General features: G+C 43.3%; 1 protein-coding gene across 4 annotated transcripts in view; it reads right to left on the reverse strand.

The window, feature by feature from the left end:
- Positions 1-1,269: 1,269 nt before the first annotated feature.
- Positions 1,270-23,557, reverse strand: part of ets1 (v-ets avian erythroblastosis virus E26 oncogene homolog 1) — a 36,761-nt gene continuing 14,473 nt past the window's right edge. For 3 of the 4 annotated variants that reach the window (XM_031860748.1, XM_031860749.1, XM_031860751.1), the window contains 7 exons: positions 12,262-12,381; positions 11,569-11,769; positions 11,196-11,273; positions 10,484-10,729; positions 8,898-9,158; positions 4,783-4,901; positions 1,270-4,497 (listed from right to left, as the gene is read on the reverse strand). In XM_031860748.1, the coding sequence (XP_031716608.1) occupies positions 4,282-4,497; positions 4,783-4,901; positions 8,898-9,158; positions 10,484-10,729; positions 11,196-11,273; positions 11,569-11,769; positions 12,262-12,381 (1,241 nt within the window). In that variant the 3' untranslated portion in view covers positions 1,270-4,281. The remainder of the gene's footprint in view (positions 4,498-4,782; positions 4,902-8,897; positions 9,159-10,483; positions 10,730-11,195; positions 11,274-11,568; positions 11,770-12,261; positions 12,382-23,557) is intronic. The other variant, XM_031860750.1, reaches the window with a different exon arrangement.

Consider the following 23,557-nt stretch of genomic DNA (forward strand, 5'->3'; position numbering starts at 1 on the left):
GTGGCTGCATGAGCGAGGCCAGCTTTGTGTCTGGGTTTGGATGTGGAATAAGCAGGTATGAATGGTATCATAATGGTTTTTGATTTTGTTCCAGGTCTGTTTGAACGTGCGCTGCCCTGGCAAGTATTTAAAAACCTGCCAAGCGATCCCGTCTGGTCTGGATCATGAGCCCAGTCAGAGCGAGGGAGGTGGAATAGGAGAAGAACCACCTGCGTGACCTCGGCCTGGCCTCCGCCAAGAACACCACCAACAGGAAAATATGGCTCTGATTTTAACAGAGGATGGCTCTATCATGTTTGCTTTGGGGTTACATGTGAAATATGTTAAATCTGTCATGTATGTACAGTATATTCTGTTTTATGTGATGTATACAGTATGTGTGCTTTATTTCATCAGCATCGTTCTCATTTTCACATTGCTTTGTACATTGTAAAACATTAGACAATTCTAAAATGATGTTGACATTGAAAATATATTTCTATCGTGTTCTGTTTCTACATCCAGATTTTGTAAAAGGGATAAGCAGTCTACTGGACCTGTCTTTTGGCCGTATTGCTAGACTGCTGCAGCGGGGCCAAACAGCTGTGCTGTGTGGGGCAGCAGGCCATGGCCCTGTATGTTTTTATCTACAGTGGAATTTATATGAGCCCGGGGTTACAAGCACATGAATGGGCCCCAGTGTGCTGGTTCTGTTTTTGACGTCACCTCATCAGTGCGCATGGGACACACTCGTTAAAACTGTGACACCGTGGCCCGCATGGATTTCAAAAGGAACTAGGCCCCCTTTGAAGGACCAGAGTGTGTTGATTTGAACAATACACCGATTTGTCTGACTAATTTGTGCCACTTTGAGTTACGGATTGTTGCAGAATCAACTGTTAATTAAAACTATCTATCAATATATTACTAAATGTATGTATGTATGTATGTATGTATATATATATCGGTTTGTCTACCAACAACAGAGTTCAATTCATAATTTCTTGTATCTGTTCAGAATCGCTGTGATTTACTTCTACTAGCTCTGTAAATTGTGTTCTGGCTTAATGTTGAACTGTATCAAACACTTTGTCAACATCACATCTTAGACCACACCATGTCCTGCAGAATAATACAGTAGCACAATTTTGCCATACAAAACTGTGAAATTTACTACAATGACTATGTTTATAAATAGTATAGCAAAGCCAGTATATTATAGTAATATATAGTACTACTCAGTATAATAGTGTGTACTCATAATTCAAAACAGTAACACCACGCAGAGTATTAAATCTTTGTTCACATATATTTTATAACATTTTGAAGTACATTAAGTACATTTTAGAAATAGAAGCTACAGTTTATAAAACCTTTCCAGCAGAAATCATTGATGGGCCAGCATCAGCCTTTTTTCTCTAGCAGACAGGTCTATTTTCTATATAAAAAAAAGAATACAAAACAAAAACAAATCGCTACAATATTTTGTCCTGCGCTACCTTTATATTCCCATGAAAGCACCAGCTGTCTGCATCTCTTGTCTTTTATAAAATATAAATTATTGAAAAATATTCAAATGTTTGTGAACTAAATACAATAAAAATGATCTCATAACAAAAATACAGAGACACTATAAAATATACAAAAAAAAAAAAAAAACATCCAAAACAAAAAAGTTTTCCTTCTGAATCCATTCTGAGATATGCATATGCCACAAACTACTGGTGTGTATACACTTGCCTGACTAAGGTTCATTAATACATAAGACCTGCAGTAGATTGTAATCTGTGACATTGAACAATAGAATATTTTCCTGACATAATAAATTTTAAAATACCTACATTTTAGGAAACAAAATGTTTTCTTTTAGCACATTAATCTTGTGACGCCAACCATACAGATATTATGACCTTGTTTGTGTGTGTATGTGTATATGTGTGTGTGTGTGTGTGTGTGTGGGGGGGGGGGTCACTTTTTCCAGGGCATCGACAACCATTACAATTATGATAAAAAAAAATCTGGAAAGTTCTCCAATATAAAACACTGACATCAGACAGAAAAGGAAACCTGAACAAAACAAAGATAACAGTGTTTTGGAACCTTGACATCAACATGCAGAGAAGAATGAAAGTACTGTGCAGCTTATTACTAATACATTTGTCTAATTCCTTGTGTCGGATGACGAACATGGGTGAGGGTTTGTGAGTCAGTGTGCTTGATGAAGTTTGCTACCAATCAAACATAATGGACATATCCAGCATCTCTCTTCTAAACCCAGACCAGCGAAAGGCATTCCTCTTTGTCCTAAAGCGTGTGTGCTTTCCAACACATTAAACAAAAAGATCAAATAGAAGTCAACACTTTCCAAAAGTGTGAGAAAATTCTGGTCCCTGTCTTCCGACATCGTGGACGATACGCGAAGCACCGCGGCCAAAGACCTCACAAGGGTTTTGGTTATTATTCCTGCTTTGTCTCTTGCTTATTTGTGTAATCTGGGTCTCAATAAAGCATTATGAAATACAATCTGTACAAATAGACAACATTTTCATCCATATGGGTAACATTCAGCCATTGTAAACAATAACATTGTATTCTAAGATGATATTCCACTTTGGCTTTTCCCATGAAACCAGCGTGCACCCACTGTTCCCACTGGTATGGGCGGAATCGTAAATGAGTTCCTCACTATGAACTGAATATTGTTTTGCTCATAGATAAGTAAAACACTAACCCAAAAAGTATTTACAAATGTCTGCCACTAGTCCTACATGCCTCCTATTTGCAACGAGGCTTCAGCTGCATCGAACTACAATGGCAGTGGAAAATGGAGAACACAACCCATGTAATGCAAACTTCCAAGTCTTTCTCCGTCAGACCTTACAACTGATCATCACCTGTGGTATCCACGGACTCCTTTCAGTCCCCCTTCATCTATCTCACAAAACGTCCGCTTCTCTCTAGTCAACCTTTTCTTCTATTGCCTGTCCCTCTTTGTTTCCTACACTGTACCTCCACACTGCATTCTGCAGCTGCGTCCTCATGGCCAAAATGTACTGCATAAGAAAAAAAAAGAAAAAAAATAAAGAATAAATTCTGACATTCTTAGGATTTTGTAAAATCACTCCCTTGACTATTTCACTTGTGATTTTATTATATCGACAGATAAGACAGGAGACTATTCAAACACCTCTAAAGCAACAGAAACAGACAGTGAACCGACAAATTATGCATCTAATCTGCATATTAAACAACTCTTCTTACCAAAGACTCCTGAATTCCCCCACATGGATTGTCTACAGTTTGCTAATACTGGTGGTTTATGCAAAAAATGCACAAGTTTCACAATATGTGTGTCTAACAAGGTGGCAAACATGTAAGTAAAAGGTGAAAGCGTCAGTTTCAAAAGCAACGGCTACTTTCAGTTGTCTGTCTATCAAAACCTTTTGGTATGAGTAATCTCACCATGTCCTAAAAGCCTACAAAGCACAGGGCCAGTGTCTATAGTGTCGTCTGATAACGAATCAGCACATTTCAGTTAAAGGCTCCTGGAGAACAGATCAGATACACTTGGCATCTAATGTTTGGTTCCACTGTAATACCGTCATTGACAACATAAGAAAAATACCCTTTCCAATATATGCCCAGTAGGTCTACATTGGGTGTTCTCAACATCAATACTATAATACTGGCGCAAGCATACGCTCCTCAAACAACAAATGAAAAACAACACTTTTTGGTCCAAGCTGAATATTCTCTTTGCCAATGAGAGACACTGAGCATTTATGTAAATATGTCATTATACCTTCCTTAGTTTGGTTTAAACATTTTTGGCAACCCATTTTTTTTTCGTCTTCTGCCCGCTCTACCCCAACAATTAACTGGATCTATTATTTTCTGTCTGGGTTATCTCAGACCTTCTGTCGTGGTCCTCTCGTCTCCCCACTGTGCTACTTAGGCATAACGGAACCTGAACTCTACCCGATAGTGCTCCATCTGCCTTGAGCTGCTAAATAATACAGGTACATAACCACACATACGCACGCTCACACACACACGCATGCGCACACACATCTCAAATGCAACAGGGTATGAATACAGGCTTTTGGCTTGTGCCTTCTTTTTACATGGTCTGAGAGACAGGAGCTTGAAGTTGACAAAGACCACAGTTGGTCATTAAAAACATTTTTTTGGTCCCCAAAAAAAACGGTTTACCGACTCTATCAAAATAGTTAAGACCACTTCATGAGCCCCTGTCCATGTGTCTTCTAACTTTCGTCTTCACTTCCCGTTTCGTCTTTGCTTTCACTCGTCCGTATCGGGCTTTACGTCCAACATTGCATGGAGCTCCTCGGGAGTGTACCCCAGCAGGCTTTTTAAGTCACAGACAAAGCGGTAGACGTAGCGTTTCCCCGATGTCTTGTGGATGATATTCTTGTCATAGTAGTAGCGTAGGCCACGGCTCAGCTTCTCATAGTTCATCTTGGGCTTGTTTTTCCTCTTGCCCCACCTCCGAGCAACCTAAAACAATGCAAGAAATAAGCGCGTCAAGATGTGTCACTAACGATATAATGAATGTGTAACAAACTATTTCAAATCAAAGCCACACTTTTTTATATGGTAATCTCTGAGAATGTATTCATTGACATTTCACTACTAATGTAAAACCAGCAACCCTTTCCAAAAAGATTGATGGAGCGAAACGTTTTTGTTTTTAAAAAGGCAGCAGACATCTTGTTCATCTGGCTAACTACTTAGGACCTCCCAGCATGTGTACCAGTGACCAGCGGAGTCACAACCTCTCACCTCATCTGGGTCAGAAAGCTTGAACTCCCAGCCGTCGCCTGTCCAGCTGATGAAGGACTGGCAAGACTTATCGGTCAGAAGCTCCAGGAGGAACTGCCACAGCTGGATGGGGCCGCTGCCTGCAGGACGGATGGGGGAGGGAGAGAAAGTGTGCATTAAAAACAAGCTATTTACACTGAGGAGACACAGGTCGGTGTGTGGACTTAACTAAATAACGCTAATGTTGGGGCAAAGATATGAAGACCCGGACTAAATTCTCAAGTTCTGCAGTCTTTTTATTAGTTCAATGCTCCAAATACTGTATTATAGATAATAATACATTGCATATATGGTATATTGATTGGTTAAACACATTTTTGGGAAGAATATACAAAAGTGAGACATCGCAGAAAACTACGCAGTCTATACTCTGTTAATGCACTGCAAGGACAAGAGGAGTGTGAAAATCCTTGAAAAGTGAAAGGTGTCTCAACAGTTTATACTTCGGCCATGCATGATGTATGTGTTAAATATGCATGCCAATTATTCACTTATGTCTGAAGAGGGACAACGTAAACCTTCTAATGTGGGTCAGACTGAAGTACAGCAGTGGAACTAAATGTCCTCCTAAATACAACAGTCCCTTTCATTATGCATTCCTTTGTCTGGCAGTCGCCCTGTGCAGTATGTGAATCTAGAGTCTGTGTCTGTATGAGTTCCATACTGATGAAATCACTCGTTTAAAAATAAGAGGGGCTGCCTTTAGACTTCAGCAACACATCTCAGGGATTTGAATGCAGACTGCGTGTGAGAAAGACAGCGGTTGCTAAGTTGTCTGTAATGTCGCGATGGATTCATGAATAAAGAGTACCAGTTAAAAGTGAACTTCAGCGCTATTACAACAGCTTATTAGATATTGTGGAGGGAAAAAAAAGGAGGGAAAGCAGAACAAAGATAACCAAAAAAAGGGCTCCTCTCTGAACTAGATACAAGGCAGCGCACTTTGATGTTGTGGTTTTTCAGCACACTCAACCACCCACTTTTGAGGCTCGCAAGTTGAAATCACACCTGCCTATGCAGCACACCGCCTCAGCAAAATTGAAGCTACGCAAAAGTCCCCTCTCTCTCTCGAGCCTCAGAAAACCAAATGTGCCCTTATACAACACGAACAAAAGCTTTCAGGGAAACAGACGTGTGGGTTTGAACACTTGAAATGGTGCATGTGAGCCTTCCTTTACTCCTGCAAGGATTTGGAGAAGGTGCATGACAACAGCCGCCAAAACTTTGGAAAATAAGTGGCTGTGCAACACTGAGTCTCTTTCAGACAGAAAGCTTCGACTCGCATTCCAAAAGTCTGCCACTGTAATAGCGAGCCCACATAAGGGTGACACAGTGCCCGTTTACCAGCCCCCCGTGCTCTCACGCCAGAATGGAGGCGACCCCCCTTTGACAAAAAGTTTCCAAAAATATGTTAAATGTCTCCATGCACAATGGGCCTCATTGAAAAAGCATAGTGTGGCAAAGGGGTGGGTGTGGTGGGGGCTCGCATCAGAGTTAAGAATCTGACCCGAGGTATGATAAATGAGTCTTGAGCATATGCAGCCACAGCAAGAAAGCTGGGTGGTGAGTGGAGCTGCAACTGAGGAGTAATGTATGGAATACTTTTTTGTAAATGTAAAATAATAATTAAAAAAAAAAAAAAAAAGGTATTCATATTTGAAAAGGTGACACCAGCTAATATGTAGTGTTTTAACTTTGTGCAATAAATTATCAATATTTTTACCAATACATACAACATGACTACATCTAGTAGCAATGCAAAATAAGTACCTCGGTATGCATGTGTATATTTGTACTTGTGAGACGGGAGCCGGAGAATAGAGAAAGCAAAGTATCAACGATACAGATTGAGAGTTCACGGTGTTGTAAGGCCGCCTGATGTTATTGTAGACAGAGGTGCAAATGGCAAATTGTCACAGGAAACCGTTGAGATGACAACTGGAGCTTCACTTCTTCACAATCTCTCTGCAGCCTTATCAGGCGCTCTGTCAAGTGTCACCTGTCAGCCCGTGACTGGTGCAGGAAGCCGAGCAGAGCAAGCATCAATTTGGAATCTTACAATTTTTTGGTTTCTCTCTCTCTCTCTCTCCCCACACATATGCGCATGGGCAGGCACACACATGTACAATCAAATAAAGCTTCCATCTTTGAAGGACTACACTCTCCTTGCGCTGCTCCTAATAACAGCTTGGACTGCAGGCTGTTTGACATTTTTCTCTTTCAGGAAAATGTGGGTATTTTAGTGTGATATTTCTTTTTATTTTTTTCATCTTCCTTCCTCAATCTCCCTTTTCCCCATCTTGTAAAAGCTCAGAGGAAGCACATTCTCCTCTGTGCGAGTACATTACTATGCATTAGGCTGGGAACACTCGCCAGGCTTTCACACATGAGCTCTCTGGAGTCATCTATCCTGTCGTAACAACCGATATATGTCAGACGTCAAGATTGAAGCGGTAAATGGAGCCAGAAAGCTGTGGGGTACATTTGAAAAGATTTTTGAAAGAAGATATTTCCTCATGCTCAGGTTTATATTTTGATAGAGTACAAAATTATTGTCAAAGCTTATCTCATAATGGCGAATGTCGTCATAGCTTGTTTATAAACTCCTCATCAAGGTAACACAAATCTAGAAGGTGTACGAATCTCTCTCGTTCGTCCTGAATTTATCGGCTGATGCGTCATATTTATTATTCGTCATTTATTTTCAGATTCTTGGTTCAGTCCACTTTTGTCAAAGACGGTGCAGGGAGCAATGCATCCTCTAATGGTCACTAGAGGGGCTCTTAGACTGCGTCTTTCTCCTCATCATTTGATTATGTGCATTACGACATCTTTCCAACATCATGAATGACTCATTGTTCTATAAGAGGCTTTTCGAGCTAACAACCATACAGTTGACCATTTAACTTGTGCATACCAACTTTAGGACAGTCCGTCGAGGTCTGATGTATGCACTGTTGGTGACATTGAGACATTTTCTCGGATTTCCCCTTTTCCAATGCTGGCACTCCTGCAGCCTTGTGACTACAATTGAAACATGGCTGAAAAAGTCCCAAACACGATGGCGTTAAGAGGCTCCTCACAATCCAACCGTAAACAGCCGTGTATGTCTTAAAGAGTTGAACTAAATCCTTGACTCGTGAATACAAAGGCGTAATATCTATTTTCTTATGCAACATGTGGTTTCAATGTGAACTGTTAAAAGTAGTAACAGTAGTTGCTGAAATAGTGCATTGGCTTCAGAAGAGCGTGCAGATATCTCCACGTCGCATTGAACTTTGAGAACACACGTAAGCCGCCTTCTTTGAGCATGTACGAGTACGAAGATGCCTCTTGAGATAAAGATGTATATAAATATATGTATGTTTTTCTCTGCTGTTATGTGCAGGCATCATTTCTATGTTTCGCCGGCGTTGCTAGGACGACCTGGAAAAAATAGGTTGAGATGCGGGCTGCAGATAATAAGGAGGTGGTTGAGAAGTGAAGACAGAACAAAAGAGTAAGAGAGAGAGAGAGAGAGAGAGAAGAAAAAACGAAGACGGTACAAGCAAAATCTGTTTTGCTTCCTGTAATGTGCATGACTCGGGGTTTGTTTTTCCTCTTCTGGTCTAAAAGCAGTGCATTAAGGCACCTCCACATCTGGGGGCAGAGCACTGCATCTTAATCATTAAGAACTGGTGGCAGGAACTAAGTGTTTTGTTTAGATCCGTTTTGAGAATACTTTACCCAAATTACAGAAAAAATAATTGTATTATTACAAACACCAATATTATATTTTATTGTAAATAAGTAACTATATTTAATAATACTATGATGATAATATAGGTATAAATATTACAGTTCTACATTCCATTTATGTGTAGCAGTATCACAACCCTGGGATCTGGCCAGCTTACTGGCACACCTACATGGAACAGAGCTTTGATTTATTTTATTGCTTACCCTGTGATTTCCCTGCTGTGACATTTTTTAAATGTCTGCTGTAAAACGGTCTGTAAAAAGCCGCAGCACTTTTTCGAGGTAGGACTGTATATATAACGATAGTGTATAAACTATGACCTATAGACAGCTCTTACCTGTGTATCCTGCCAGTGCAGCCGCTGGGATGACGGGTTTATCCTTGCTGAGGTCTGAGCGCTCCCTCACATAGTCTTTGAAAGTGCCCTTGGGCTTGTGGCTGTGCAAGGCAGCGGGGTAGTCTTCCGAGTCGAAGCTGTCGTACGAAGGTACCCGCTGCAGGCTGCTGAATGAGGACTGGCTGCTCCATGACTGGGTCAAGCGGTCACAGCTCTCAAAGCTCTCGATGCTCTCGAAGGAGTCCTGGCCACCGAGCTTACCTAAAGAGGAAAGGACGGGCGGAGATGGCAAGACAAGGAGAAATGAAGTTGTAACAGAGGTTCAAACTGTACATTTTATAGCAAGTCACATTTTAAAAATCCTTGAATAAAGCCTGAATTTGTATAATGTAAGACTCCTCTCTCTGCCTCTTCCTCTAGAAATTTCAAAAAAATATATGTGTAGCTGTTTTTCAAAGTGATATCTTCAATGCATAAGAATTATAATTGTTGTAAACAACACCTAACAGTAAATTATGCTCCCACTCACTAAGCTATATTGCTCTGTATGGGGCCACGTCTTTCTCCATTTCACACCTCATTTCTCTTTTGCAACCACCATATGGATTTGACTTTAAAATGGAAGACATTCACACAAATTGCGTTGCTATTTTTAGCCTTGGGAAAAGATAAGAGGAGCCATTCAATGACGAGTCATTATCAAATGACAGATAATGCAGCCCCTCCTATTGATGCCCAAATCTTCAACTGCTTAAATTGAAGCCACATGTGGATACCAGCAGTGCTACAAAAATACTTTCCCACGTTAGGAGAGCACAACGCAATGTTCAAAAGCTATGTGTGATGCATGAGGGTCGGCCCTCGTACCTTGTAGGCAAATGCGGAGGATCGCACAGTGTGCACATGGCACATGCTATTCATTTATACAGCTGGGGATTTGTGAGAAGAAAACCCTAGCTTTATGGCTAATAATGTAAACCACGCTGCCGATTCCTCGGTAAACTGTTGCTGGGAGAGAAAACAAGCCTGCGCATTCAGTAAAGCGGTTTCATGAGAAAACCCCACACTTGCTAGCTGAGGATGACACCTCTATCTCCTTACCTAGAAGTCGAGGAAAAGAGGCCAACAGAAACAAGAAGAAGAAAAAATAAAAAAAGGTTCTTGAAGGTTACACCACTTGAACTGCTTTACATAAAGGACGGGAGGCAAGAACAGGTTGTGGCTTTGGTTCGTGTATCACACTGACAAAAACAATATAGTTCTCTTTTTTTTTTTTCCCAACCTAAAGTCTAGAGTGTTCGAGGCAGGTTTGCTCAAACCACAAACCAACCAGAGGGCCTGCTTTTCTTCTCTTCTAATACATGCACGTTGATGTGGCATGACAAGTTTCTGGTAGCCTCAGCACAATCACACGCACACTGACACCCACGCAAAAACATTTACATGAATTCGCATGCGGACACATTTATCGCAACACTCCATCCAAGCAACGTGTTGATTAAAACAGAAATGCAGCACATTCTCCACAGCGATGCTCTGCTTACAAGTACGTATCTAGGCCTCGTATTTAGCGTGCGACCCCTCACCTCTGCTGAGGCGTCCCACACACATGTTGTCAGGGGACACCACCTCCTGCTTGACGGTGAAGTAGTCCCCCTGCAGCGGGTTGAGGGGCGTGTCCCGTAGGATGACAGCGGGGTATTCACTCTCGTACTTGAGCGTCAGCAGTTCCTCCGAGCTGATGGGATGAAGTGTCTGGTAGGACTCCGTGATGAAGCCGGGCTCTGAGTATTCAGAAGGAGGGACACATTGAGCATGCTCAACACCGTAGCCTGGAGAGACAAAGGGAAATGAGTGTGGATAGAAAGCAGAGACGGAGAGCAAGGAGCGGAGCGGAGCAGAGCAGAGCAGAGCAGAGCAGGAAGATCAATCTTAGGAGAGCCGAGTCATAATCCATCTTGTGCCAAACGCTTAGTGTGTGAATAGTCCATAACGAAACACAGCCCTGAGTGCAGAAGATAAGTCTTGTGCAGGCAAGATGATCATACGTGTATCTAACTTTAGCAAAACTTATCGTGATGCCATATTGTTTCCTAAGATATGTGGTCAATACATGCACATGGCTAAACAGGCTTTTTACTGTATATGGAAATCAAAATGACGAAGGGATCTTTTCCCATTAAATTCCAAAACTCTTTCATTCACAGCACTAAACCACTCCTCTTTTTTCCCCCATTCATATGGCACCGATCTTGTGCTATTACACAGTGATTGACGACGAGTGTGATGAGTACTTACTGACAAAGTAGTCTGAGGTATAACAGGATTCCTGGAAGTTGGAGGTCAGTCCATTGATGGGGTAATGCTTTGCATCCTCTTCATGAAAAATAGATAGAGAACGAGCATCAGTGACCTCGCCATTGATTTCCATGTATCGTGTAACTGCATCCAGCATTATAAAAAATTAATGACCTGAGCTAAATTGCATCTTCCTGTTTGCCTCCTGTTACTATTGAAAATGCCAACAGTGTCCTAAATTGGTGCAAGCAGCAATATCACCCTGTGTGGTACACATACTGTATGTGAGATTTAAAACAGTTGCAGTCTTAAAAATCGTCTAATAATAATACAAACAATCTGAAAATATGTCTTCGGACCAATGTGGCCTTACCTTTCTGAAGCATTCCTAGATGTTCCCAAAGGATGTCACCCACAAAGTCAGGCGCTAAGTCCAGGAAGCGCTCCATCCCCATCGCACACAGGCTGGCTCCGTTCACGCAGAACTTGCCAAAGTCGACATTTTTCAGACTGAACTCGTTCACTGTCCACGTTAGCCACGCAGCCACATGGTTTTCTGTCCACTGTCTGGGATCTGGAAAGAGTCACAATTGGCGATTGTTTTATTAACTGTTTAAATAAAAGTATTTGTGCAATTTGTTGAATCCCTCTGTTAAAATGTACATTCAAAAACAAACAGGTACATAGCAGTGTTAATGACCAGACAGATATAATATGATTACTTAGACAGATACTGAGAGTCCAGCTCTTTCCAAACAGCATGAAGAGGCTCTGTGGTCGGCCTAACTCAGTATTTCACTCTTTGGAAGCTGCAGTCAGACAGTCTGCCCGTTCGGAAATGTATGTAATATGAGGCCATTTCTGGAATAACTGGGTGTCTCCTTGTTTTCAGTCATTCTAAGAGATGCCTTCACTGAATGATTTAAAGCAGGCTATAATGTGAACTGATCTGAATGTGAACGTGCAAGGCGAAAAAGAGTTTTCTGAGGGCTCATGCATTTAACTTCCACTAAAAAAATAAATGTTAACAGGGGCTAATAAGAACACAAGCAGCTGACAGTTTTACCTTTGGGAATACCCAGCCGCTGCTGCTCCTTTGTGAAGCCACTGAAGGTGGCCTTCAGAGCCTGTGACATCATCTCTTTACTTCCTGGAGTTAGCAGGGGGACGTCTCCACACTCTGGATCTGCAGGTCACAAATCAAAAATGAAATTGATTATGTTATTATTGCAATTACAAATATGTTAATATCATATTCTGCTTTAATTATTATTGACAACTGACAATGCATCCTGTATTATATTTCATGCTGAGAAAGATTACTGAGCGAAAAATTAAATTGAGACAGATAACGTGGGGTGAGAAAGAGAACTTGTGAATGTGGCTCAGTTAGATATTCTCACAGACACACACATGCACCCACGCGCACACACACACACACACACACACACACACACACACAGAGTTGTATTAGGCCGTGATCAACAACATGGCTAAACAATTACATCCTGTCTAGACAGACAATGTCTCTGCATCAGATCCAATCTATTTAAACAAGACCTGTCACACTGTCGCATCTGAACTGTTTACAAACAGAGGTAACACTGCATGTGCACTATTTTTGCACATGTGCATGTTTCAAAAAGGCTGAATAGTGGAAACAATGTTTCAACAGTTTTTAAACAGAATGTAATGCACGATGAGTTGGGACAGTTCAGAGAATGGCTTCAACCACTTTTTTTTTTTTTCTTCTTTTACAAATGTCTAGTTCCTGGCAGTTGTTTGGAGTCGTAGGGCAGGACTCATCTGGCACTCTGCATTAAAATAAACACACAAGTTTACTTGAAAATACTACAAACACTAACAGCTCTCCTACCACCACATGCTGGGTGGGAGAGCTGCGTCTGGTGCCCATCACTGACCCCATGAACCCCTGCTAGCCCTCCTACCATGCTGCCCTTGCACAGTGGGCCTACTGTCACCGGACCAAGCATGGGGTCAAACATTTTGAGAGGTCAAGGGTCGAGGGATGAGGTGATGACGTCACAAGCGGCTGCTGGCGGGTGGCTAGGAGAGTTTGGGGGGGGGGGGGGGGTGGGCTCTCTCTCGAGGGTCTCTGTCACACACTGGGCTTTCTGTTCTCTGCTCACAGCCAGTGGGCAACCCAGTGCGGAACAGAGCTCCCTTTGATGGCTTTAAACAGTGCCTGATGACTCGCACTCATCTAATTAGAATGAACAGTCTGCAGAAAAGTGTGGGATGAGAGGGCAAAGCAGGGGAGAAGGGGAAAGACCCCCGGGCCACTAACACAAGAATAGACTGCTAAAAACTAATCTGGCAAAGACTCAACAAATGACTTGTAAATAGACATAAAAAGGCCTTATAGAGTTCAATTAGCTGACATGCCTCATTCAATCTGCAAAGCGCCCACACTCATTTACACAACAAAGACAGACGTATATAATGATCTGTTTGAATCGTGTCTAATCTTGGGGGCTGAAAGTGCGTGGGACAAAACTTCAACATCTTGGGGCTTCAGCGGGTTAAGGTGCACACAAATTCAAGGGTTCAATCGGGCTTTGATTTTTTATTGAGCATGTCTTTCTCTTTAGCTCATCCCTCCGGTCGCTCTCCGTTTGCGCGTCAATTCAAATCGTTAAAGGCAAATCACAGAAGTCTTTGCTTGAAGGAAAAACCGTGATGAGGGAGAGTTGTGTCACTCCTCTCACAGCAACGGCATTCGTCGAACCCAGATGTTCGGGCTCCACTGGCTGGTGGTTTTATCTGCCAGCAGTACACTGGGGCAACATACAGTTCATGCTTGTTTTCACCAGTCGCTGACGTCTCGACCTCGACTGGAATGCTCAGCAGCTGTCCCTCTTTTGCCCATGCAACCAATGGCTGTCTGGCTGTTTGTAAAATTAGGTCTCCCAGTTTCTTTTTTTCTGTACCCCCCCCCTCCCTCTAAATAAAGAAGCCTCGCAACAGGCCGGAGACAGAGGACAGACAAAAGCCCTTTGCTTCTTCTTGTGATTCAATTAGGCATGCAATAATATATTGCTCTCTGTTACTCTGTTGGTGAACAAACAGAAAGTTGTTTATTCTCTGCTCTTCTACCTTGCTTTTACTTCCGACTTGAATGAATACAGCCTTATATAAAGACCCCAGTTTAACTATTGTCAGACAGTTGGCGGATAAAAATAAAATGAGCAGTTTCACAATGTAAATAAGACCTGAGCGAGTTCTCTTTATGTACAAGTTGCTCCTGACAGCCGGGTTGTGTAGGCCTCTGCTGAGCTCACGTTTTTGGTGTACACTCAAATGTACATGCTGCAAACGGCTGCAAGCTGAGATGGGACTGGGGCTCAGACAGTCTGCGCTTTGATGTGAAGGCAGGGGGTGAAATGTGGCAGTTTATTTAAGCCGGATCGAGCAGAGTTTGTCTGCACTTTCGAACCGCTTATGCCCCTCCCTCTCCATCGCTTTTATCAACCCAGCCCCAGCCTGCGCAGGCCACACAGACTTGAACCCACTTTAGCACTAAATCCTCCATCAAAGACACTAAACACCATCGCGCACGAGAACTACCATTAGGCACTCTGAAGAGAGAAATATGTCAACCATGATTATAGAGCAAATTTAAATGAGAACTGACAATTTGTTTGATTTATTTTGTTCTTAATTTGAATTAATTATTTCTCTTGTTTGAAATGAGTTTTGAAGTGGGATTTCTGTTTAATGTCTTGCAGCAATGCAAAGCACACAAATGCCTTCTAAGTTTGTTTATTGCTCCAAGGCTGTTAGGTGACTGTACAGCAGTTGCTATAAAACACAAATTACATTTTCAACGTAACAATTTACTGTCTTAATAGTGCTTTATATGTATGTGCATCGCTTTGTTGTGTTTTTGTGAATCGAAATCTTAAAGAGATGAAGCAGAGGACACGGCAAGGCTGAAAGGAAAACAAAAGAGCAGAGAGTGCAGTGATAGCAGAGCAGCCTCCATGGTGAGTGATCCATGTGAAAGTTATCTGCGGCAGAGCTAATGTACAGTGTGCATCCATTAGCGAGAGAGGCGAGCTCGGATCTAGACAATCTCTAGTAAATGATGAAGTCCTGATAGGATTTCAATGCCTGCGAGTCCCATTAGATACAGAATGGTCAGTATGTACTGAGAGTTAGAGCATCCACAAGTCATCACTTTCCACATTAGACGGTGTGGGTCTGTCCACAAAATGAGTTCCATCCACTTAGCTCAAGAAATGTGGGAGTGGGTGTAAATCACATGCAACATTATGGCATTTCACTAACAACTAAAACGAGTAAAAAGAGCAGCTGGAGTGAAAATTTACGAAATGACACCAATTGCTACTAATGATGTAGAGGGAATAATAAGTCCATCTATTCTAAGAATCGCTGATGAAGTGAGACTGATGTTTAGTCTGGATTTACAGTAAAAGGTATTGATTAGCTACTCCCCTCTTGCCATGATATGAGTAATGGAAGGGCTGCTGAGTGCGACGACCATATTTCCCCCGAGGGATTCTCACTGACAGACCGTGCACTGCCCTTGTAACCAAGCCCCAACCCAACCTTAGACCGGGGTTCTGTTTTGCACCTTAAGCTGTTCAACTGACACACATATACACACATGAACCAAATTAGCAGCCTTCTTCGCCTGTGCGCCAGAGCGTGGGTGTGAAATTGGGATTTTTTTTTTTTTGCGGCTGGGGCCAAAGTCTGTGGAGCAGGAACAGACGGAGATGGGCAGGGCAGGATCAGGGCTGGGGAAGATCCCGGGTGGGTGAGGGATGACCGAGTATGGAGGGGCGGGGGATGAGTCACCGGCCTGTAATATGAGCCCATCACAGGACGAGAGAGCCAGGGGTGGGCACAGCGGGGAGAGAGAGCGACGGAAGAATGAATGGGAGGTCTCATAATGCTCCCTCTTTTCTGCTCGTCTCTGGAGTGACATCACAGTGGGATCAGTGCCATCTCCCAGCCTCTGGCGGAGACTTGGTTCATTCATAAAGCCTGGACTGCTGCCTCCGCTCAGAGTGATGCAATGATACAAGCAAAGCAGGCAACCAGACCCAACAAATGGGGGACAATATGCTTTCTATCATGCCATTGAGTTATAAATAGAACTCCAGAGTTCATCCAATGGGTGGTAGAGTTTGATGTGAGGAAGAGAGTCGGCTGTAAAAAAATAAATAAATCAGGATGACATCTAAAAGGCTATTCAAAGCTGGGTTTGTGAAAAGTGAAACACGTTAGGGTCAAATTATCATTTAATTTATATCAGTTTCAAAGCATGTGAGAGTATGGTGGGCTTTATTTATCAGCAGAAGAGTCCATTTCCTGTGGCTAAGTTGCCACTTCCTGTGGGAAATGAGGTGAGTTGTGGGTTCAGGTGAGGGTCATACCCTTCCTTAATATCCCTACATGCACACAGGTACGTATCAGCGGGGTCACGACGCGGTGCAGGGAAAAGAAAGGAGGTATTGGCTACTTGCCAAGGGCTTATAATCGTCTCTTTAAAGCAGACAAGTCTATCCACAGAAAACCAGAGGTGGCAGTGATATCTGAGAGGGCCTTTGATGGAGATCCGTATCTGGACCCCTGGTCTGAGAACGCAGGGTCATAAACCCGACCAACATGAAGGGGGCCCATTCAGTGCCACGGGGTGATAAAGTGGTGGCTGAGGGCTGCAGTGAACGAGAGGAGGGGTAGCAGTCTGGTTTTGAGAGGGACGCTTGTTTCGGCCAGCCGCTCCACTGTTTAGATTTCCATCTCAATGCCAATGACCAGGAGTATATGTCTTGGCCTGGCTCAAGCAGAAGTGAAGAAGCCAGACCAGACCCAGACCCAAGCCCGGAGCAGTGTTAACCTAAAAAGATCCTACACATAAACCAGGACCATCACAGACAACAGTGCTGAAACACTCGTTTTATTCTTAGCTCTCCACCACTGGCTTCTGGCTGCCCTCTTGAAGCACAAGCCTGCGGTGGTGTAAGGCAGCTGTACGGGACGAGGCCGCTACTGCTGACATCTGTGTTTGGCCATGAAACTAGAGTTGTCCGGGATCATCACCACCACAGACATATCGGCTACTGAAGCAGACAATAAGTGAGACTAATACCCGATAGCTGCCTTGCCATCTTTCTTTATCCCACTCCCTCCATCTCTGAAATCATATTAGCTTATGATGTGAAAGTGCATTAACTCTACTGTTTATGCCAAAGTCTCAGCGCTTGATATGACATTACGTCTGAGTTTGAAATGATACGCGCCATCAGCAACAGACGCTAAACATATTTTTGCTAAAAGCTTGATGGAACTTCTCTCCTTTCTAGAACAATGAAGGGAACAGAGACAAAGCGAATTTAGCAGGATTTGGCTCCTTGGTGCTTATTTAATTGTCTACAAACTTTGTTGCTCTGTGATCTTTAACGGTGGGAAATGGTCTGTTTTTTGATTTTTAGGCATGCCTCAAGTATAAAAAAAGGTTGAGCAAGAGTCATGCACTTCTCACATCACATTGCACAACCTTCATGTTCTCTATTACTTTGAGAAGGCAGACTAATACAATTGGGGAAAACAAGCTAAAAGCCAGCATGCACTAAAGCACTACACAGACAAGTATCTCATGGAAAACCATGAAGTTGTGTGACATCCATATATGTTAACTATTTATAATGAAAGCACTACTTAGTAGTCTTGTTTTATCCATCAGTGTTATGCCTAGTGGTGAGAAAGGGGAACTGACAGGCGAGGGCTGTGCTGGAGAGTGCAGGTGGTGTTAGCTGAGCCGTATCCAGGCTAGCTTCTCTCCCAGGCCCCCGTCCCTGTTGTAAACAGACAGGGGATGCTCTGGGGGAACTGTTTAGGCGTTAAACCAAACACACGACACATCCGACAAACAGTTTACTCTCGGTGTTGCATTTTTTCCACAAAACATGGTGCCTGCCCCCATTTTTGGTCCAAACTGACACATTCCACAACCAGTTTCCTGATAAAATTGTGAATTATGTGGGACGGCACGCAGCCACACATTCACACACACATCGATGGAACTGTTTGCCACTCGGCCGATCTTTTGTGCAACACATACGCATGTAAGACTTGTCGTGGCTGGCTCTAATTATACATATAAGAGCTCGTTGCTTGTTTGAAGGCAAGCTATGGGCGACAGATGGATACTTGATAAATAAATTCCCCCCAGACCGCAGTGTTTTCATGTTGCGTGCCTCACATTCCACCTCTGTTTTACAATCACTAATGTGCTTCTCACAGCTTTCTTGTTTTCCTCTAATGTGACCAAAAATGACTTGTGGTCTAAGTGGCACAATGGCTTCAGCTCAGGAAGATGAATTGCCCTTCTATTTTAAGCTGAGGCTAATAAGAGCATAAAAGATCAAACCTCTTCTTTCCTTTATCATATTTAAGATGTGGCTGTTATTTTTCATGATGCTGTGGAAAGTCACAACTCTGTTTCGCAATAAGTAATGGAAACTATTTTTTCATTTCACAAGTTTTAACTCACCTTCACCTTGCTGTCTCCATATTCCTCTCTCTGTTTCTATATGTCTCTATCACACACACACACACACACACACACACACACACACACACACGCAGACTGTGACTCACTCCATCAAAGAATGACTGGACTTGAGGGGATATCGTGCTGCTTCGTTTGACAATGTGACTGGTCATGATGAAAGCACTGACCATATCTTGTAAAATTCCTGCGCAATGACTCAAAATTGGTCACGCTTACCCTGTAACTATGCATAAAACAAACACGTTTTAGGCAACAAACAGATCATCTGCAATGAGCCTTTACGTGAAGCCAAAAGATCATTTTCCACCAACACAAAGGCATTTCTGAAACAGAATATTGTCAAAGTCAAGTTGTCATTATGCTTCCAATATGTGGGCCTACAGCAGACATAGTAAGAAAAGTAACTCATTTCCATATTTGAAACATGCAGATACTAGAGAAGTCAGGCTAGGCAATGGAATCAAGCTGCTTTTACTCTCTCTAAACTTCAGAGGCAGTCCAAAGACTCCTCTACCACCTCCATGGCTGCCAGAACACATGTGCCTCCCATTTGACTGCGTCACCGGGGCTCGACTCATCGTGAGCGCCACAGAGTTTCACCTACACAGTGGAGCCAGCCACCCACGTCCACACACCCTTCCTTATCTTCCTTTGCTTCTGTCAGGCCAATCAATCAATCAATGTCTGATGATGTAGGTCTGACAAAAATAAAGCCTGTGGCTGTGGCCCATTTATTCACCTGATTACAAAAGCAGCATGCTGTCTCCAAAAACAGGTGGTGTCCAGCATACGCAGACAAAACAGAAAACAAGAAAAGGAAATCTGGAACATACACTACACAAAATGAGTGACATGGCCTTGTTGAGGACAGCTGAACGTTCGTTGCCTTTCAGGACACTGGACTGATTCTCAAAGCAGGCATCTTTCTAAACTAGCCCAGTTTTCATTCCATTATAAGAAACACTGCTCCTAAATGTGGAACCATAAAACAGAAACAGAGTAAGAGGACAAAAAAAAAGATGTTCTTATGCACTCCTGACAATGTTGAGGGAGGTTGTGGAGCCATTTTGGGGCAGCATCAGGCCAGTTAGGCCTCACAGACAGACTGGTAATTTAGTGACGGGAGAGGCCTGTGGTATCAGAAACCAGTAAGCAACCCAAGCAAACGCACAGCCGGACAACCAGTGGCGTGTGGTGCAGCAGGCGTCTAGTGCCGTGACTCAGGGATAACAAGCAAGGAATGACTGGAGATGGGACAAAGTGCACTCACCAGGAACTCACTATACACCACATCAAGGTGGCGTGCGAAAAAACCCATGTGGCCAACAGAAAGGCACTGGAAAACAGGGGAAGAAAGGGAAAGGAGGGGGAGGAACACTTGACAAGGAATTGTATGAGTGGGTGGGTGAAAGATTGAAAAAGAATTGTCCAAAGGAAGCTTATTAATGCTTTATTTCACCAGCCAAGGAACATATTATCCTTTGTTTTGCTTGTTGGCTTTTTGTGGAATGCGAGTAAAACGAGAAGCTGTTGAAGACTGATCGAAAGGAGAGGCAACTCTAGTCATTTTGATCTCTAATTATTCTTTAGCATAACAAGGACTATTTGCTACCATCATATCGGCCGCACCTTGGAAGGACTCTTTTTTCTCCGTCCCTCAAACACCCAACCCCCTCTCTCGCTCTCTCACACCATATGCTTACTATTTAGCAGACTGCTGTATCTGGCACGAACACGCCTTGCTTTATGACTAAGCTTTATAAGCAAAGATTAAGGCGTGTAGTCACCGGGGAAGCGTCAAGATAGGACCAACGCATTATAATGGTTTTATGTTTATATGGGCAACACAGCAGATGATGGGCTTGATGAAGAAGCAATGAATGAAACCCGACTGAATGGAAAAGAAAAGCGAAATACTTTGGAATCATTGAGTATGGCGGGAAAGAATGAAAGACAAGAACCATTGTGGAAACTCATAGACAGCTATTTCATTTGTATCCACCCAGTCTGTTGACAAGTCTGACCAGCACAGGGAGGGTCCATTGAGGGGGCTGGTATCAGTTGCCCTCTTGGCAGAGTCATGGCCTCTTGCACTCACTGACTACGGTATCGTCCTCAGTTTAACACGGCGCACATCAGGTGGAAAACGGACCGGTTAGCGCCGATTGGCCCGATTCATTGACGGACCACATCAAGAGAAGCCTGGATCACCCAAACTGTGTTTGCACAGCTGCCAGGCGGCCACGCACACTCAAACATCGACATATATTACACTGTGCTACTGAAGGAGTGCTGACACAAACACACCGAAGCAAAAACCTGGAGCTTATGTAACACCCTCTGTTCTGACACAAGCTACCCCTCTCCGCACCATACCAACATGGGAGGCACTTGGAAAAGAAAAATCAGTGAAGCCCTTCCAAGAGTCATTGGTGGGGCATGGCCTGTATGCGCTTGTGTGCATAGTGTATGTGGCAGGCGTGAAACGAGATGCCTTATAAGGGCTCTCAGAAGAAGCATCAGGCACGCCAGTTATAACAAACAGTAGTGTTTTGATCAGATAAAAGTGAGCCTCCCACTCAAGCTCCCTCTATGCCTCCATGCATGGCACCCAGCAGGGCATGCTCACAAACATTCCTGTCAGCCACTGAACCCCGACCTTCAGGCCTGACGAACAGAGAAAGAAAGTACAAGAGGGACGACTCACTCAAGTCTAAAGCGGACAACTCCTTGTATTGTAAATGATTGACATATTAAATCTATACTTGGATAACCTCAGAAGAATGGGCCTCATTCACTAACAGTTACTGCGAAAAGAATTCTTCTTAAAACCCACTTATGCAGAGTTCAGGAATATTCACTATCTCAAAATTGGATTTGGGTTTTTTTATGCGTGTCCCCATAATAGGTAATCCATGGAACCACGAGAGACAGAAAAAGTAAATAGAGTGAGTTCCGATTCAAGATATTTTATATAATATTGAAATAGTTTGACTTTTTTTTGTTTTTACATTAGGTGTGGTTTTCCAACATAATTAATGATCAATTACCATGCCTTGAAAATACCTCAAACTTCAATTTCTGTGTGCAGATGGCCAGTGCACAGCTTCATACACTCAATAAGAACACAAGAGCACTTGCTCTTTCATGTCTGTAATTTCACAATCAAACACCTTCCTGGTTAAGCAATGCTCTCTCCTATCGTAAAAACATCTCTCTGTAGCGCTGACAGTTTTGTTATGGCTACATGATGCTTTCAATAATAAGCTACCATGGTCTGGGTTACATGGAAGTGAGTGTGCTGTGTCAGGAATTGACAAATATGACTGAACAGAGGAATATAAGCTTTGTGGAACTTTAGATGCCCTGTTTGGGTGCACCTCTGACCCTGGCACAGTGTGAGCGCTTTAAAGGGAATTACCTCCACTGGAGAGAGAGAGAGAGAGAGAGAGAGACAGAGAGACAGAGATAGCACAGGCCTTGGGTAAGCTGAGACTGGCTACACTTCCATTGCAAAGGAAAACACGCAATATAGTAAGGTGGGATGAAGCCACTTAAGGCCGTTGGTGGGTATGCACGTACAGAATGTGGTTGCAAGTGTTTGGAGAAGGAAAAAAAAAGACAACATCTGTAGTTCCCACAATGACGTAGCTCTGCGCTTGCTTGTGAAAAGCTGAGCATCCATGTTCTTTTGGGACAGCTGCTGCTTTCACAATTCCAACAAATCAACAAATGCATTCTGGCTTTAGTGTGGAGCTCTTATCTATTCCAGCAAGCACAAGCAAAGAGCCTTTCATGGTCCTTTGCATGCCTGAAACACTGAACATCACTATTGTGTCTTATTGGGATCAGAAGCAGCCTTGGACATGTGTGGGGCACTTATCTACCGAGCATGCTATTAGCAATAAGCGAACAGAACAAAGTGTGTCTGTGTGTGAGAGACAGGGGTGGAGAAAAGATTTGTTTGTGTCAAGTTGTGAGCTGCTCCTTGGCAGCCTCAGCCTGACCCGAGTGCACCCTAGTATGCGAAGAGCGGGAGCGAGCATTGCAAAATGGTTTTGCAAGATAGCGCTACGCTTTGGCAACTTAACTGCAGCTGTCAGCACTTTTTTTTTGCGAGTTTGTGAGACGTGTATGTGCGGATCTACGCTATGCAGGTATTGACAGTGAGGAGCAGGCGGTTAATGTGGTGAGTCACAGCCCCCTTAGTGGGTCAGCACTAGCAATTAGTATCAAATTTCCACGATGCATCAATGCTGCTCGCTGTGCCGTGAACAGGCTCAACGCCACCTGAGCTGCAAATGCACTGGGGATTTGTTAATGTAAAATGCTTCTGGATGCAAATCATCCAAACATGCCACCATGTGTAACATCAAAAAAAAATAGAAGAGAGAAGTGAAACCACACAATGGTTTGAATCCAAACACTGCTCACAGTTGTGGGCTTCCCTGTGTTTGCCCTGGACTACCCCTGAAGCAAGCCAAGTCTTCCCAGGCAGCGGGATCAGAGAGGCCAGCCTCAGCACTGCAGATTCATCACCTCAGCCTGCCTGTCCTTCCCTCTGGAAAGTCAGTTTCAACCACCGCAGAGGAGGGGGAGGGAGGGAAGGAGGTGGAGGAGACAGCAGGGTTGGTGGGGAGGGCAGTGATTAGGCACTACTGCCTTTCTCCCATGCCGGCTGGGCAGAATGCCCTGGCTCTCCCAGAGTGGCACTGAACGTAGGGTCAGAGACGGGTGTTTAGATGGGGGAGAGAGAGAGAGAGAGAGAGAGAGAGAGAGAGAGAGAGAGAGAGAG

Source organism: Anarrhichthys ocellatus, unplaced genomic scaffold (assembly GCF_004355925.1).
Source record: "Anarrhichthys ocellatus isolate YVR2014 unplaced genomic scaffold, GSC_Weel_1.0 scaffold24, whole genome shotgun sequence".
Classification (NCBI taxonomy): Eukaryota; Metazoa; Chordata; class Actinopteri; order Perciformes; family Anarhichadidae; genus Anarrhichthys; species Anarrhichthys ocellatus.